Genomic DNA, 19692 nt, shown 5'->3' with positions numbered 1-19692 from the left:
GTTACAGTTTATCTTGAAAGTCATTGACGATTTTTTATTTCCTTTTTAAATCACTATAAATCGAAGCTTGGCTACATAATTTCTATATAGAATATTTATCGAGATTGCATTAATTTACTTTAATAAAGTATATAAATAGGAGTTTGCTAGAGTCTCGCTGCTTAAATTATGTATTTTTACTTCATACAAATCTCGAATTATAATTTATACGAACTAAAATTATTGATATTACAGAAACCACTCACGTCCAAATGCTGGCGAAAATGAGTTAAGTACAGATTTAATATTTTTACCGTAGTCAACTTTATTACATTTCTAGAATAATCATTACTTACAATAGAATATTACAGTATATAACCAAATACAATCGCAAGTTTATAAAATTATTTTAAGAAATTTATTTTAAAAATTCAAACAAATTTTCTGCGATCATTTTCTTGATTTTCCGATTAACAGATCCCGACCAGAGTAATAAACATTTTTTTCTCTATGCAAACTATAATCTTACATTATTGCAATTCTTTATCAATAAAATATTACCATGAAAATTTGAATACCAAAGGTAGCAGGTTTTTTCAATAAAAATAGTAAAAATCTGTGGATCCATCTAGTAAAGTATAATGTTAATAGTTTAGTGCCTATTCCATTTACGTACAATTTTTCAACTATTTGTAATATTATTCTCGACATAGTACTTTAAAGTTAAAGGTATCCATGCTTTTGCAGCTACAATTTATTGATATAATTGTTAAACTGACCTATTAAATTAAAATTATATATATCATTACTCCAACGCTATTTGAAGCTGCACGATTTATCTTACATATAAAATTGTAAGAGCATTATTAATGAATAGAAATTTATAAGGAAGAAATGTGCTTTTATTTAAAAATTAAAGATTAAAAATATTACAAAAGCTTTAGCAAAACTTTTTCTTTTAAATTTTAATTATTATCATATACATTTTATATAGATTATTTTATTAATTGCTTTTGTAAATACATTATAGCTTATTTATCAAGTTTGCCGTGAAAAGATTTTGGAAAACGTTTCGAAATAACATGATGAATTTTTATCTTTTTAAATATTTTTTTCTTACAGATTAATATAATCTGCGAATAACTAAGAAAACTATGTATCACTTAGTGGGTAAGGTAGAACTTACCAAGTGCCGATAATTGTTAGGTACGCCGATAATAAAGAAATTTTCATAACTTTAGGTTATAATGTCAAGATTTCTGGTTATATCGTAAGATTATTCTAATTTTTAAAATTATTTTATATAACTAATGAAATTTATTGTCATTTAAGAACAGCTGTTATAAATATATAAATACTGCATAATATCTTTTAATTCATAATGACTTTTAATTGCATCTGTATTATCAACGATAGGTTAGCTGAAATTCTGCTTTGCCTACAATGATATAAGCTCATAAAATTTTCAAAGATATTTTAAGTTAAATTTTTCTTGCAGCCTAATGTATCGTAATCGTGTTAAAGAAAAAATTATTTTTATACAATTATTTTTAATTTTTAATATAAATATTATTATACATTTACATTGCTTATTTCAATTAATTACGTTCTTATTTTTCATCTTTTTTTATCTTATAATGTTTATGTTCAAACTAATTTTTGTTCATACAATGTTGCAAATGTTTCTATATTAAATAGGTACTTCTATAAGACGTTGTAATATTTATATTTAATGGTTTGCTTAATCATTTCATTAATTACTTGTAATATTTATATCCTTATTTATAATGATAATAATAAAATTTATAGGATAGGTATCCTCTTTTTTTTTTTAAAATTTCAGATTATTGTATAATAGATGTCAAAGTTGTTAAACTCTTGCACTAACATTAATTAGTTCAACCGAATTTATACTAGTTTTATACATTTTTTCAAGAACGTTTTCTATATTCTTAATATTTTAAATTTTACAAATTATAATATTTTATTTATCATGACAAATAAATAGATAAATAATAAACTTTTTCTAATAAGTTAGAAAGATTATGTAATGTAAATTGTTTTATTTTGATTAATGAATAATAATAGGCTTTGAATTTTTATTATTGTCTAAGTCGAAATTCAATTTAATAAGAATTATACAGATTATTTGAAATATATATGTATAATGATAATATCGTTACACCAAATCAGCAGTAGAATTTAAGGTTAAAGTTATTTCAGTAAATTTGTTTAAATAATAAGTGTTATTATTCTTTAATGAAGAAAGTACATTCTTACAAGTATATTCGTATTTATAATATATAATATTAATGTATTTATTTATTTGATTAACTATACTTTTTCAACAAAATTGCAACTCGTACATTAATTTCAATTCTTTCTAATTCTAATGCTTTTTCTCTATGTGAAAATTGTGCAAAAAAGTAGTGTCAAAATATAAGTTTTTTCTTTGTCTGAAAAGTTAAATTTTGATGATAGAAAAAGTTTTCAACCATTTTTTTTGTCATAGGAATACAGATTTTATCCGTTTGAAAAATCTATGAAAGCATTGAAATTTTGATAAATAATATCTTTTAAGTATATATTTAGTTAGTTTTATAAATCCCTGAAATCGTTGAGTAAAAGTTTATATTTCAAACGCATTTATCTTAAATCCACTTTTTTCAATTATCACAACATTCGCGAAAAACTTTTAGCTCAACCTTTTCGTAGTTTCTTTTAATTGCGTATGACTGTCTATCATAGGGTCTATAATTAACTTTTTACATTATTGTTTTTGTATTTTTAAATTGAAAAGATGAAAAGCTGCAAAATTCAATACTTTTACTTTGAACGTTGGCTACTTTCTAATTTCTTTATGAAATTAAATAATTCTAGATTTTGTGATAGCCACACTAATATTGATTAATATTATTATTATTGTTTATTATTATTATCATTTTATACTATTCATATATTCTTATACTATTCTATATTCAATACTACTAGGCCACCTTTAAAAAGAGAAAGGATTAAATGGTATATTCTCATCACCTATAAGTTTTAGTACGTATTCTTTCACAAGCTTTTCCATTTTATACAAATGTTAAATAAATTTCCTATACCTTTCAGCACATAAAGATATATTTAGTAGTTTCTTTTAATTAGTATTATTATATTTACAAAGTTAAGCTAAACTAATATTTAAATTATGGAGCTTCTAATTTGACGAATATTTAAACGTTGGTTCACGTTACATATTCAAATAATAAGAGTATCTTTTATAAATGAATAAGTGTCGATGATTACTTTTTCAAGAGAATTTCATAAGGATTTGATTCCTCAAATGAATAAGGAAAGGAAGGAAATGAAAAGAAATTCGAAATTCGAATAAAGGAATCGTATAAATGTATCTGCTCATGTACGATAAAGTTTCCAATGATACAATGATAAAAGCGATAGTGTTTTCTTCGAACAATAATAGACTTTGGAAAATCAAAAACTAAAATCTTTGATAGCCTAATTTATTATCTATGGTTGGGGTAAGTTTCTATAAAAGAAAATATATCAGTGTTAATGGAAGATTTACAAGTGTAAAAGAAGCAGAATCGTTCATCAAATGGAATAGAAATGCAGTAAAGTAATGAAATTGCTAGTATAGCACTTAGAAAGCCAACGTGTGGATGTTGAAATAACACATCTACTTAGGAGTGGAAAGAGATACTAAGAAAACATTCATACAATATGTAGTTTCCCTGGAGAGAAAAATCAAAAAGCTGTTTAATACTAAAGAGGCATTGAAAGATATGTAAAGATTGTAAAAGTAGTATAAGTATAAGAAATACAAGTATACTGTTTAAATATTAAAAATAAAGAAGTACATTTATTTGATAAAGGAATTTGTTTTAGCTATTTTTATTTTATATTTGATATCGTGAAATATTTTTGCAATGTAATATTAATACTTGCACGAATTATTTTAAATAATCGACAAAAAACATGGAAAAAGATTCAAAAGCCTGTATATAGGGGGAATCACGCAAGTCTATAAATGTTATTTAAATAAATAATATATTCATTAAAAAATCTAATATATATATTAGAGATAAAGAGAAAGTATTAAGTTATTAATAATTTTTTGGTTAACACTAACAGACTTTCAGAATTTCCAAAAAATTGATATTGCATCTATTGTTCATACTATTTCAGAAGTTTACAATAATTTATTATAAAACAACACGATTGCTTATATATTACAAAGATCATCAATTTCACTTTATCTCCTCTTAAATGGAGCACATTTTCCATTTTCCTATTTTAGTACACATTGTTCCTAAATATTGTAGATTTCATAAGTGTAGAATATGAGAGTGTTTTTGCAATTTTGGATTACGAAAATCATCAAGAAAATGAAATGATGAAAACGAAAATTAACTTTTTTACGTGTATATTTTAATAACTAATGGGAAACTATATATATATATATATATAGTTATATATATATGTATATATATATAAAATATATATATACATATATATATTTAATAATTAATACATATATATTTAATAGGTTTTATAGTTCAGGCAGATGTATTAAATAATAACAAAAAATTATTTTTCATAAATACGTTAATGCAAATAAATATACTGAATTTAATTTTTTTTTTTTTTTTTTTTTTTTTTTTTTTTTTTTTATTAATTATTCATGACATCTAATTTTTTATCCTTATTTAATGAATTATGCACAAAGAATTTATGCATAAACAACTTTTACATAATATTCGTGAATTGTATTAAAACGAGATTGTTGAAGTATTTTTATGAAACAGTAAATACTTGAATTTACGTAGACAAAGTCTGTGATTAATAAAATTTATCAATTTTTATATGGAAATAAATTATTACACTATTAAGGAAAAATTATTAAAAATTTAATTACAAATATTCACTTAAATTTTTATACAACTAAATAAAAAATTTAATATTGTTGTATTATTTTTATCATGTAATATTCATACTATAAAAATATTAAAAATTTTATATCTGTTTAAAAGTATCAAAAGTTTTGTTGAAATCTTATAATAGTTTTTACATTTCAATTATAATAAATTATATATCATTAATTTTCAAATTATCATCATTGATATTTTATTTCTAATTAAATATTTTATTTTCATATTCAACAATTCTTTAATTACTTTTTCCTTTTAATTTTTTTATATATTTACAAAACTGCCTAAATGATTATTGACAACTGAAAGTCTTACTTGTTAACTTGTATAAACGTTTTAAAATAAGAAAATCTATTTTTTGATTTAACAAAAAATAATTTTGAACACATTTTGATATTTTTTGTAACTTATCGATGCGTAGAATATTATGAAAAGCATAAACGACTGTCGACGTGCTTGAAATTAAATTTTGTTTGTCTTTATGAAATAGTAATAGCAATTTAGCTTAATACTATATTAATAATTTTATTCACCATAATATAAAATACAAAGTTTCCAATCACTCGTAGGATTACTATTATTTTGAATTCGCTGGAAAATTTTGGTCATTATATTTCAAACTCTTGTGTTTTTTTGATCAAAGAAATAGGATATCACACGTTAGCTTATTAAAATATTTTATGTGAAAAATTGGTTAATAACTATGAAATTTGAGAGGTTCACAGCTGTATCCTAAGATATTTGCGTCACAAATTGTTTTCAAGTGAATATTTTCGTGTAGTACCTTCTTATTAATAGAATATTTGTTATATGATATGAATAAAAATATTTTTAATTTGTTTCTAATCAATTATTATTTCTTTGTATTGTTAAATAATAATATTTAATTGACGATTTTTTTTTTATTAATTCATCGTTTCTCTAATATTATATTATTTTTTTTTTTTTAATTTTTCACATTTCTATATATTTTTATATCTGGTCGACGCATTGTATTTTGCATGCTAATTTTAGCATTGATTCTGGAATTCAATATATTTCGTAATGTTCATATTTATTAAAATATTTTATTGGCATCATCGCCTATATAGTTTATATATACATATTTTGTCAATTTTTCGAACATTGAAAATGCGTACTATGGTTTTGAACATTTATCCTATAAACTGTTCGATATTAGTTTTCCGTTTTGCTTGAAGTGATTCCAGTCATAGTTTATTCTACAATATTTATTTGTTCTGACATTTATATGATTTGTAGGATTTTCATTTGACTTCATCGTCGCCAATTTTTCACGCAACAAACTGATAAGTGTTAGAGCGTTAGATATTGAAAAAAATCCATGCTTTTTCCTAGATTTAACATTTAAAACGATGATGAGATTGAAAGTTGTTCTTTCATATTTTTTTTGTTTTTACTTTATATATTAATTTATTTTATGCTGTAATGATTTATCTCCACCATAAATATACAGAACATTTCTGATAATATCGTTATAAGCTCTTTTGCAAAACTAACATTACACACACACACACACACACACACACACACACACATATATGTAAATTTGATTTTATATCGTCCAAGTTCATTATGAATAGTTGTATCAAAATTTTGACATTATTTTCATGATTAGCAAATTCTGTGCGAAGCACATAAACTTCATTCTACACATTTACTTTAAAAATGATACGTATAATAGAAATAAAAAAACTAGATAAAATAGGTATAATAATAGATGAAACAAAATATAATAAAAAACCAACGTAACTTATGTCCGTATATTATTTATGCTGACATTATGTTTAATTTGAAATAATTTTAATTATTATAATAATAATAGAAAAGGTAGTTTTTAGAATCCGACATTCTTGCATTGAAAATGACATTTTTATCTTCTATTGGATGTCACTTTTCATATTGATATTAAAATGAAATTGTATAATAATTGTTAGTTTTAATTTTTCAAATTTGATTTGATTTTATGAAAGAAATTTTGATATTCCGAAAAATTCACAATGGCATATGTTCTTAACGATATAATTATTGTCTAATATCAGTACAATGTGAATTTCAAAATAAGTTTCAATATGAATAAAGCAATAATTAATAGAAAATAATTATTATAAGAAATGGTTTTTGTTATATAATGCTTAGGTTACTGATACATCAGTCTTGATAACTATTAGATGGTTATCTGGAGAATATTGCCCGCAGGGTATTTTTTTTTTTTTTCAAAATATAATTTGAAAAATAGCCTTAATAAAAGTAAATAACTCTACCTATAAAACTTGATCATAATAAGTTTTGCACATTGATCGAATAAGACTTTACAAAATATTGTAGTAATACCCTAAGGTATATTTTTTAATTTGAGTAAAATATGTAAGCTATGTAAAAATAAGTTGCAAAATAATTGTCATTTATAAGTAAAAACAAGCCTTTATTAATTTATTTTAAACATCGATTTTCTAAATTTTAAACTGTATGCGAGTATAAAATTATACAGTATTGTTATTAGATGATTTAGATGATATAATCTCTTTTATAATTTATATTAAGTTTTAAAATAATATGAATATGGATATGTGAGATGTAGGTTACGGATTAAAAAATTTTTGATATACAACAATTATATATTGATTTCTTCTTCAACGTGTTCATAAAATTATAGTTGAAAAATAACAATAAAAATGAAAAGTATAAAAGGATAAATGAAAAATGAGAACGATATTTAACTTATTACGTTGTAAAAGTTACGTAACGTTGTAAATACTTGATACAAATTTAATAATTTTGTTTAAACCTATCGCGAAATACAAAATTAAACCTTGAATTTTTTCAGTTACGTCGAGAAGCAATAATGAACCGATGATTAGAAATTTTCACATTTGAATACATATATATATATATATATATATATATTTTTTTTTTTTTTTTTTGGCGAATAGTAACACTATCGTAACTCACAAATGAATGAAATTTATTAGTTTATATGACCACTGGACTGGTATATTGATGCAATGAGTATTAATAATTTTAAGTTTAATTTGTACGTATATCCTTAGCGTGAGTATGTTATCGAATTGGATATCGAGAGATTTTATTTGGTATTTTATATTATTTATATTAGATATTATTTTTATTATTTTTTATTTTGTTATTGACAATGTATTGATTATTGTTTGTTATTAGGTTACAATTATATTTGTACAATTATAATAGCTTTTCATACATCTCTGTTATATTTATGCACATATTATTATTTATACACATAACGTGTTCTTACACAATTTGAATAATTTGTGCATATTATCTTAAAAAAAATTCTATTATTAAAACCTATCAATCTCTTAAGCTTATATGATAAAAATGGATATAACTATATGTAAAGAAATAAATCAAGTCAGAATAATGATAATATCAAGCGAAACGGTTTAGCAGAAAATGTTTCAAACAAATAAATTTTTGGAATTTAAGGCTTGAAATTTAAGGAATATTAATATTTTTGAATATCTTATTGGGAAATTTCGTTTTCAAAATATACGTAATTTACCAATTTACATGTAGAAACTCAAATACTTATAACTACGGCACAAATGAAAACAGAATATTTTCATTCTTTGTTCGTGTAAATGAAATTTCATTGTATTGATTTCTTATAATACTTTCGAAATGTCATCATATAAATCTATATTGTTTGAAAAGTAATTTATATTTTTGGTTTTTAATTGTGATAATAAATGCAGCTTACAAAAGAAAGAGATTGAGTATTCTAAGGAATTAAATTAAATTTAATCTCCATGCTTTGTTTTAATAATCAATAAATACATTATTTATTATATAAAAGTTTTTAAACATTATTAGAGAATCTTATAGTAATTTATAATAGATTTTAACATTTTATCATTATTAATTAAATAATTCTTGTATGAATTATTAATTATCCGATGAAAAGAAGCAAACTTTTTATTGACTTTATTTTAGTATTCCAAATCAGTTAAATACATAATTTTTCGACTAATGTATTTCCAATTATATTATTTTAATATATTTGAAATTTTATTTAATGTTTTTGTTGATTTTTCGTGATATAAATCTATCTCTATCAATAAATACTATACTAATTTCAAATTTAAATTCTTGAATAGTTGTAATGGCACGTGATAATTAATAATTTATTTCTAAAGAAATTTATTCATAAGGAATTTACGTATTTATACATTACGAATATATTTGTAATATTTTTTAAAATGAGCTCACTAAAAAAAGAGTAGAACGACAATTTGATTTTAAAAGGATCTAAAATTCATAGTATTTTATACGAAAGTAGAATATATGTAAATTAGAAAATTATCTATCCATTCGTAATTTTATTCATTAATTTACTTTGTTCATTCAATTAATCAAAGTTTCCTCATATTATGAAGTATTTAATATTACGATACAATGATAGCCTAAGATATTAGTAATTTTGAAAAAATCTTGTATTAAGTTTAATATATTCAGTAATAACATTTTATTACGACGAAAGTAAAATGTTTATTAATTTGTTTATTTTTTTTTTTTTAATTTTTATTATTTTTTTTTTTTTTTTATGAACAAAGACTAATAATCAGCGACAGCACAACCTCGAAGATAAAAATTATAGTTTATACTATTAAAAAATTCGATAATCATATTTTATAGGTATTTTATAACATGAAATAACTGCACACATTTTTACATTACAACGACTATCGAATATTGGCATATATCAATACGAGCCACAAATACCAATTTTCTCTTATAGCACTACAGGACAAAAAAGAGAAATGAGTAAAACAAAGTGTAAGGGATAGACAGAGAGAGAGAGAGAGAGAGAGAGAGAGAGTGGCAAGGCAACAAGAGTGGGGAGCGCATTGTTGTGAGACTCCACCTTGCTTCGATACTTCAGGCTATTATTTTCCCAAGATGGCGCATCTACATTCAATCTACACACACTTGTAGCGTAAACGACTATTTACGTATTACTTGAATTATATCATACTTGAATTATATGCACAAATCGACTTATAGAAAGATGCAATAGTTGCTCTACGAATTAAATAAATAGGAGTATATTCGGAGCGATGTAAAGAAATAAATAGAGGAGCAGGTTAAAAATAGAAATTCAAAGTATCCGACTTACAAGCATTGGTCTAAATAAATAAAAAGCTGAATGGCTCAAGTAGAATTTACTTCGATGGAAATTAAGTATTTCCATGTTTTCGTTATCCACTGCCATGTGCTTGCTCTTTCTCTCTCCGCTACTCTTCTTCCCGCCTCTCGTCCTCTTTGTCTTCATTCGTCGTACATCGGCGCTGGCTATAAGTATACTTTACCGGCAGGCGTCGTGCTGCTACCGCGCACACCGTCATAGTCCTGTCTTTTTCTCTGCACTCTCAGTCAGTAGTGCGACTCCGCTCAGGTCAGACCTGCCTATACTCGTTGGCTGCTGGTGTCTCCCGTTACGTTCGCGTCGCGGCGCAACAGGAGTTTCCATCCTCTCTCCAACTCGTCCGTTTTCATTCTCCCACTCATATATTAAGAAATACATGAATGAATACAGTAAGCATAGAGAAAATGTCGATATTATTGCGGACAACGGGTTGATCGAGAGGGCAAAGTGAGTGAGGGGCATAGAATAATGCGATGGACAAAGCAGGGGGTTCACGGCCGGGTATAAGCGTGGATAATTTTAGGCCTAGCGGGACGTTAGACATACGGACCGCTGTCCTTTTTCAACGGATAGAGGGTCGATTATACGAGATGCATTCAGATTGTGTGACGGGATTCCGTGAGGCTGCGACGTGCAGCTATTGAGCGAAAAGTGGAAAAAAAAGGAGAGATTCGGTGGACTTTGCGCGCTGTTCATCGCGGATGTACCAATGCATAAATGGGTTCGACCGCGAATGAGGTTTGAGCGACTTAAGCCTTTGTATTTTCATCTGTCCTTTCACGTGCGAAATAGCTTGGATAGGTATTTTGTCTTCTAAGAGAGCAAATTGACGAGTGCAAATTTGACAATACCATATTTCATTGGAGTATTGGAAGATTACGAAATGACGGAATTATTAAATGTAAATTTTGGAAAATTATCAAATGTAACATGTAGAGTAATCTGTGATTGCTTAATACAAATAACGACATTAAAACATATGATGCTTATAAATAAGAATTAAATAATATCTATTGTTTCTTCTGTTTGAGTAAAATATTAGTTATTATTTTAGTTGCTGATATTGTTTGTACTTTATGTCGAAATATTTCATAAATTTTCTGTACTGATAGCTTGAAATATATTACAATCAAGATTAAACTAAATACGATTGATAAATGTATATATTGGAATTGTTAGATTATAGAAATTAAAAAATTACGGATTATATATATATTAAATAACAAAATTTGACTTGAATTTGAAAAAAAAAAATGAATGAAAGTTTTTCTAGAACAATAGATCATAAGACTTCTAAAATTCACACTTTTTATCAGTAGTTATCAATTATATCAGAATATCATTGTATAGCCATAGATTTTTTAAACATTTTCTTAAATGACTTAATGTAATTAATCAATTGCACTTTATTATAAATTTAATTAAGCATAAGTGATTGCTATTTATTACAAAGGACTATTAATTTATGTACGATATATACGGATTTTATTGTTGTTATTATAATGTTTATCTAAAATAATATAAATATTATAAAATTTCGTATCAGCCATCGATATTTTTAACATAATAATAATTTATATAACAATTAAATTTTAATGAAATTGCTAATGTATTACACGATAAATACCAAAATATACATAGAATTAGCATTTTACATTTTAGAATAAATCAATTTATATAATTATAATGCAAATAAACATTTGTGGTATTCTAATAAATATCTCCATTTAATTTAAATAAATTACAATATAGTAATTAAACGCACAAGCAATATTAATTACTGATATTAATTAATATTTATTACTGAATTAGATATAATATAATATAATTTATTTATGTGAATAAAATAATAACAATTCAGATTATATTTCAGGTTCAAATAGTAAAATAGTTCTTATTTGTATGAAATCATAATATATTTATTGTTTCGATAAAATTTACAAATGTTTCTATTTAATTCGAAGCATTTTTTCCACAATATTTGAAAAAAATTCTATTAGTATACAAACTTTTTCATTATGACGTATTTAAACTGGGTAAAAGGTTTTCCTGTTTTGAATTTGGTTATCTACAGAAATTTAGTGAAGAAAATTTTGATTTCAGAATACATTAAATAATAATGATTTTACATTTTTTAATAATACATATGAATAAAAAATATCATTATGAAACAATTTAACATTATATGACGAATTTTAATTGCTTGGTGAAATTGATAACACTTAAATCAAAATAGTTAAAAATAATAGATTTCTTTCGCGAAAATATTGAAGCAGATATTAGTAAAAATGTACACAGAGTCTATTATTGAATGATGATAATCGTTTTTACTGTTAAAAATTTCTATAAATAAACTCCTCATTATCTATAGTGAATCAAAAACAAAATATTATAAATTGAAATTTCATCTTTTTCTAATAAATTTTGACAAATAAATTATTTATTCTTCGTTTAAAAGATTTTATTTATTTTCAATTAATCTACATTACTCTGATAAACACGATATTCAATTAAACATGGATAAATAAAACAGAAACGAGTTGTGCAAGATATTTGATTTTAGTTTAGTTTTCTGTAATTTTTAAGTTGTCCTCATTAACAAGATAAATAGCCGAAATGTCAATATTAATTGAAATTTTACATAAAATAAAAGCCAAAATTTACGTCATATTTATAGATATATTTTTTAACTAATATATTTTGCTAATTAATTTAAATAATAATAGTTGCATTTAATACAAAATTTTTTATTTTTTTATAATTTTTATAATATACACAAGGAAAAATGTTAGAACGTATATACGATATTTAAATAAGTATTAATTTATAAATTTTTTATCTTCTTAAATTCGTAATTAAACAAAAATTCTACATTTATTTTACAATAGATTGGTATTCAAAAAAGCTTTTGGTGATTTATTTTAATCTATCGATGAAAATAATGTGGCTTTTGTTACGTTAATGAAAGAAATACGAACAAATGTACTGGCATTTTATTGGTTTATGGAAAGACGAAAATCCATTTTTTTTTAATGTCCAACTCCTGCTAGCTTATATTTTATGCTTATGTAAGCATAATAAGCTGTTTTTGTCACCGTAAACCCAGCCTCCGCTCATTTATCTCAATTGCCGTTAGTGCTTGTAAACATGTGACTCGAGGTGTGAAGAAGTCATAGATTATATTGATAAATATAATATATTTAAGAGAGAACAAGGCCATTCTATTGAATATGGAAGTTTTTTCATGTTTCTCATATTCGCGGCTCTTTGTTAACTCTTTATCTTTTATTATTTGCAATCTTCATTTGTGGAGTATACATTTTTATACACATTTTATATATTATATATCTATATAATAATAATTATTATTATTAATTCCTATTTAAATTCCCTACATTTAAAGAATTCGATGATTAACGGTTATTCAGTAATAAACAATTATAAGGTAAAAATTTCTTTTAAAAGAAGTAATATACCAACATTTGATATGATAATGATAGTAAAATATTTTATTTGTTATTCATGTACCTTTATTTCTATTAGGATCCATATTTTAATAACATTATTTAATACTCTTTGATTTTCTTAATAATATATAAATAATTGTTGTAATAATTTTATAATACAAATAATAATGTATAATAATTACCATTGTTAAATAATTATAAATATAAATTTAAACCTAGTTTTTCAGTATGTTATTATCATCGTTTTATTTTCGAAGAATATTTATATTTTGTAGTAATTGTTCCTAAATCATGTATATGTTCTTATTTTTGAGGCTTGCAAATTACTTTAATTTACATAATTTAATTAAGTCCATAATATACCGTATGAAACTTCACTCTGATATATAATTTCTTATATTAAGATCAACTTTTTTGTTAATCGATGTTATCTATTTAAATTTAAAATTAAGAAAAATATTATCATTATAAACGTTACAAAGGTTCACATCCTCCGTTAAAAGAATATTATTTATTTTCAATCTGAAAATAATTTTTTATTTAATGCTAGTAAATTTCATATTTACAATACATCTTTATAGATTCATAAATAAAACATATTTATAATTAAAGAATTATAATATTCTAACAAGCTGAAAATCTTTTAATAATTAGCACATTTTATCATATTTAATATTATGTTATCAATATTATTAAGAATACTTTGTTATTTTACTAGTGTTATTTTGAGTACTCGCATATAAAAAATAATACTTATAAAACTGCAATTGATAAATTATTATAAATTATTATAAATGCAAATTTATTTTTGCAGTTTCCAAACAATATATAAAAATTTTTTCGTATAGTAATAATAAATGAAAATTTATAGCATTTAGTTAAATATTTTTATATAAAAATAAATAATTGTACAAGTATTGGTTTAAGATTTTAAGATATTTCTTTGGTATGCTTATAATTGTTTCAAGCTTATAATAATCAAATAATTATTGAAAGTAGAATATATATAAAAATCAATATATCTTTCCTCTTATAGTCTAACTATTAAATTAACGAGCTCTTTTACGTAATTCTTTTCTTCAAATTGAAGTTCTGAATCGTCACATTAGTTATGAGTTTTAATTCACTTGCAGTAATTTTATTCTGAAGATATGCTCAGTACGCAAATAAAATGTTTGCATCTTAAAAAGTAGAATAGTAATTAAATAATAATTACATTTATATTACTCTATCATTTTGTTATTATGGCTTCTATGTCTAACTTTATTATTATTATTGATACTATAAATCCATGAATATACGTAATAATAAAAAGTGAGTTACGATATTCCAATTTTAATTCTTATAATTTCAGTAATAATAATTCAATATAATTAATAAATATAATTATTATTGCTATATAAAAAATATAAATAGAATATATAATTATAAAGAAATTGTCTAATTGAAAAATTATTGCATTCTTATACAACAAAGTAATAAGTATAGCCCAATCTAATCCATTTGTTCGATTTTTCTTACCAGCGGCAATTTACTTTCGCCCTCTAATGTCGCTCTTAACCCCTATATCGGCGAATTTTCACACGCATTTCGTCGCGCACGACCTACTTTTATTTCATTGAAATATTGCTCGTGTACTCTCTCGCTCTCCTTCCCTTTCCCCAATCTCTTACTCTCTTTCTTTAACTAATGTTCATTCTGCGTAGTTTTCATCGTAACCTATTGATCCACACTTTCTTACATTATCCATTTCACATTCAATCTCATATATACGAGTCTTCTATCTCATTCTTAATCTCACTCTCTCTCTCTCTCTCTATTGCACTTATTGCCCTATAAACTATTATCATGATGAAAATCATTGTTTGATATAGAGTGCTAAAGAGGAATAAGAGTCTGTAAGACCGACGAATAGAAGAATATGTTGCAATTCATGAGCAGACTCTAAAACGATAAAAGTACTCTAAAAATTTAACATATTAGAATCAGTATCTGCATGAACGCTTTTCAGAAAGTTTATGAGCAATATAAGTTGCTTTTCAATTTACTAGTATCGCTATTAGCAGTAAAGCAAATTCGCCACACCGATTTTTCATCCCTTCTTGTAATCCTGTTTTAGCTCTTTTCCCAACCCATAGACTTCCTTTGACAGTGAACGATTTATCGTAGTGCACAGTAAAGCTGTCAAGTCGTTATCTATAAGACTGTAGCTATTGTTTTGAACAATATTTTATTTTGTTAGACATTTTGAAGCTGTGATCTTATAAAAACTGCAAATATTAATATTGTTTTACATTTATTTTGAAAATCTTTAATTTTGATAGTAAAATCATTTTCAGAAAAACTCCGAAAATAACATTCAATGATTTAGAATTTTTTTATATAAATAAAATTATATTACTATTGTTTTCTTTCATACAATAAATTTCTTTAATAATTTAATGAAAAAAAAAAAAAAGTTTTAATTATTACGATATATTCGGATCATGTTTTACGAAATAAATCATTTATTTATTTTTAGTTTATTTGAAATTTCAGAAACTTAATATTGTAATTGAATCTATTGAAAAATCGATTCGATAGAGCTATGCGTATAAATTTTGAACTTACATATTCAAAATTTTGATATATTTAATTTAATTTATTAACACTTCATTAGGAAAATTATTTTTTTTTTAATTGCAAAATTAAATTTTACACTGCATTAGGCATAATTAATTTATCATATTTTAAATAAATAATATAGCAAAATAATTATATAAAGTTAAATACTGTAGATTTATCCATATTTATCATTCTGTTGAACACTACGATAACTATGACTGATTTGTTTCGTCTTTTGTGTACATGTAACTTATGAGAAATTAAAAATTTCTTTTAGTGGTTTTGATTAAAATTTTAATTATACAACGAAAATACTAGATAATAGCAACAATACTTGCTTTATTCAATATTAGCTAGTAATATTTTGCTTAAATTTTATGTATATTATTAACATCATAATTAATAACTTTATATAATTACGGTAAAAAAACTATTTACTTTCAGTTAAAACATGTATATATATATATATATATATAGTTAATATGCAAAATATTTTAAATATTATTTTATTATCTAAAATAGTAGCGAGACTTTTAATTATTTCACCAAAAGATTACATTTTTTTTTTAAATTTTATACTATGAAGTTTAATTAAATTTAGTGGTTTCAAAATAAATCAAGTAAAATCAATACTAGTTAGTTCCTTCAAAATAAGCGAAAGCTATTATTTTTTCGAATGTAAACATATTAAAAAAATATTTTTCCCAAATGTTTTGTCGCGGACAATAAATCGTATACAGTATAAATGATATTACGACGCATGAAAAACATTTATGTTGAGTGACTGATGAATATTGAAAGAGACAGGCACATGAATGACATTGTGAGCTTGATGTTTGATAAATTAACGTGATACATGAATCATATCCTTTATTGGTATTGATGAATATCGATAATAAATTTATTTTTAAATGTAAATGAATTTAATTAATATAATAAAAGAATTTACATGGAAATAATAAGCAATTGAATGAGTAGATACATAATAATTTTATATATTCAAAAGGTTGTGGTGTATACTTACTTATTGTTATTAATTTCCTTTTTTAATAATATTCTTTGTAGAGCTTTGAATTTTTTACCCATTGCCCTCTGTATTTATAAATTCAAACTACAAATTTACTTTGCACCAATTTATCTGACTTATAATTTTGAATAATTTTATTTGCATAATAAAAATATATAAAATATTAAGTTACTATATAAGTAAATATACGAACGGTATAGAATTTTCATTTTATCTGTAAATCGATAAGATATAATAAAATTTTTATCATACGTTTTAAATATATTATAGCATGATTTTTATAGTATTATTTTATTTAGTAATAAATGTATTATTTTACAATCACATATAATAGAAGTTGCTTTTATAGTTTAAAGAGACGATCGCTTGTCGAATACATAATTTAATTCAATCTGGTAATATAATAATAATACACGAATAAGTTTAAATTCATAAATAAATATTAAAAACAATATACATTTTTTATTATTATATTTATTGTTTAGTGACGTGGTGAATATTGGCTAAATATAAAAGAAAATAGTATAAATTGCCTACAGTGGTTATGACGTTTTTAGTTTCAAGTACACATTTTTTATTTAAGAATAATATTTATAAGAATTATAATTCACTCGATGGATTTTATTAGAGAGCGGAAGAGTTTAAAAAGATATTTTTATTATTTTATTGATTTTATGTATAGGTGTAGCATATGTCAGTCATTGCGCCGAATGTTGAAGATTAATATTGTCAATAGAAAATGTGTATATCCTAACTATTACCATTAATTTATAATTAAATATGATAAATAGCTGTACAATAACAAAATAAAATATTTTCAAATCATTATTCCGTTAAAAAGAATATATTATTACTGTAATATCTAAACTTAGTAATAGTTTGAATAAATAAAAAGATGTTAAATTACTACAGAATTGTGAACAGAAGTTAATTTTATTACATGTAAGAAAATAACATTTTTCCATTTTTTATTTTGAAATATTACATTACCTATGCTATTATGAAGATTTTTACTGATTCATTAAATTGAAAAAAATCAGTATCACATATCTCATATAATTTATCCATTAATAAAACAAAAACAAAAAAAAAAAAGGAAAAAAGAAATAATAATATGGTATAATCAATTCGTTGATCTCTGTTGAATTTTATATAAAAATAATGCAATGTAATTCTAAATTCAATTATATTTTTGGAGCTTAAGATTGCATTTTCTTTTTATTAGTGATTATTTTTAAATTTATTACTTTAGTAATAGAGAGGAAAAGGACTTCATGTTCAGATACATAAAGCGAATGAAGTACCTGTTGCTCTTTTCAACCGAAATGTATAGTTGTTGCAATTTGTGATCTTTGGTTTACGACTTCTTACTGTATACCCTCGTGAAGCTATAATAACAAACGAAAATCTGTATTTATCCTAAGTCTAATTACTTCGTAAAGCAAATGTTATTTAGCTTCGTTTTTCGTTTAATAGAAGCATTAGTTTTACCTTTATTGTATGTATTATATTTGTTATGTTATTCGAAGATATCTATCTTTGCGAAAGAGAAACTGCTTTAAAAATCTAATAATTCAAGTAATTCAATTATTGCTTTAAGAGACTTTAAAAAATTAAATATAACGAGTGTTCTTCCTTGCATTAAGAAGCGCAAATTACTAACGTATAATTTACTCTCGGCATATATTCAATAAATAGTTCATTCTTGTATCTAATTTTCTGAAATTTAGACTAACTTTTGGCTCTTATTTCCGTTTCTATGAATATAGCCAATATATTTTTAACAGTTGTTTGAAATTTTTCCTTTGTTTATATCCATTTTATTTTATTCATGGTCGTAAAAACCCTTAGGAGAGGTTATACAGTTATACAGTTGTAAGGATATAGAGTTCCAGACAAAATTGCGAAATTAAACTGCACCCAGATTGAATATACCGTGTCTTAATCAATATTTTTTAACGAAATTTGATCCTTCAAACAAAACAGGTAATACGAAGTAAAGAGAATTGGATAAAAAATATATTTTATAAATATATATATATATATATATATATATATATATTTCTTACATTTTATATTTATAATGGAATCTATAATGGAAGTATTTTAATATAATTCATAAAATTTAAATTAAATATTAATTTCTCAAGGTGTAACATCATTTAAGTTATACAATATTAAAAATTGCTTAAATATCATATGTTATTAATAGATCTCTAGGTCAATGATTATGAATTATGAGTATTTTATATTTCAATCACTGAAATCTGATATCACACTGATTATTTTATTTCAATTTTTATGATTTTTGTACTTCAATAAAATAGTAATTATTTTACAAACTTAATGATTAATCTGCTTGTGAGAATTTTTGAAGATTTATATGAATGTAGAAATGTACATTCTTAAATTCAGCTATTTAAATATATATAGACAGGGGGCTACATCAAGCATATTTTTGGTAAATATTCTTTATTTTTT

The 19692-nt window shown here is 23.3% G+C and overlaps 1 protein-coding gene across 6 annotated transcripts in view; it reads left to right on the top strand.

Annotated features, from left to right (window-relative positions):
• Syt7 (Synaptotagmin 7) overlaps positions 1 to 19692 on the top strand; it is a 78830-nt gene that overhangs the window by 20783 nt on the left and 38355 nt on the right. For 3 of the 6 annotated variants that reach the window (XM_011500655.1, XM_011500656.1, XM_011500654.1), the window contains one exon: positions 235 to 267. The exons of the other annotated variants lie outside the window; for them this stretch is intronic. In XM_011500655.1, the coding sequence (XP_011498957.1) occupies positions 235 to 267 (33 nt within the window). The remainder of the gene's footprint in view (positions 1 to 234; positions 268 to 19692) is intronic. 6 annotated transcript variants of the gene reach the window in all.

This window comes from Ceratosolen solmsi, unplaced genomic scaffold (assembly GCF_000503995.2).
Source record: "Ceratosolen solmsi marchali unplaced genomic scaffold, CerSol_1.0 scaffold27, whole genome shotgun sequence".
Taxonomy (NCBI): domain Eukaryota; kingdom Metazoa; phylum Arthropoda; class Insecta; order Hymenoptera; family Agaonidae; genus Ceratosolen; species Ceratosolen solmsi.
The sequence above is the reverse complement of the archived record's forward strand: the minus strand, read 5'-3'. Positions and strand labels throughout refer to the sequence as shown.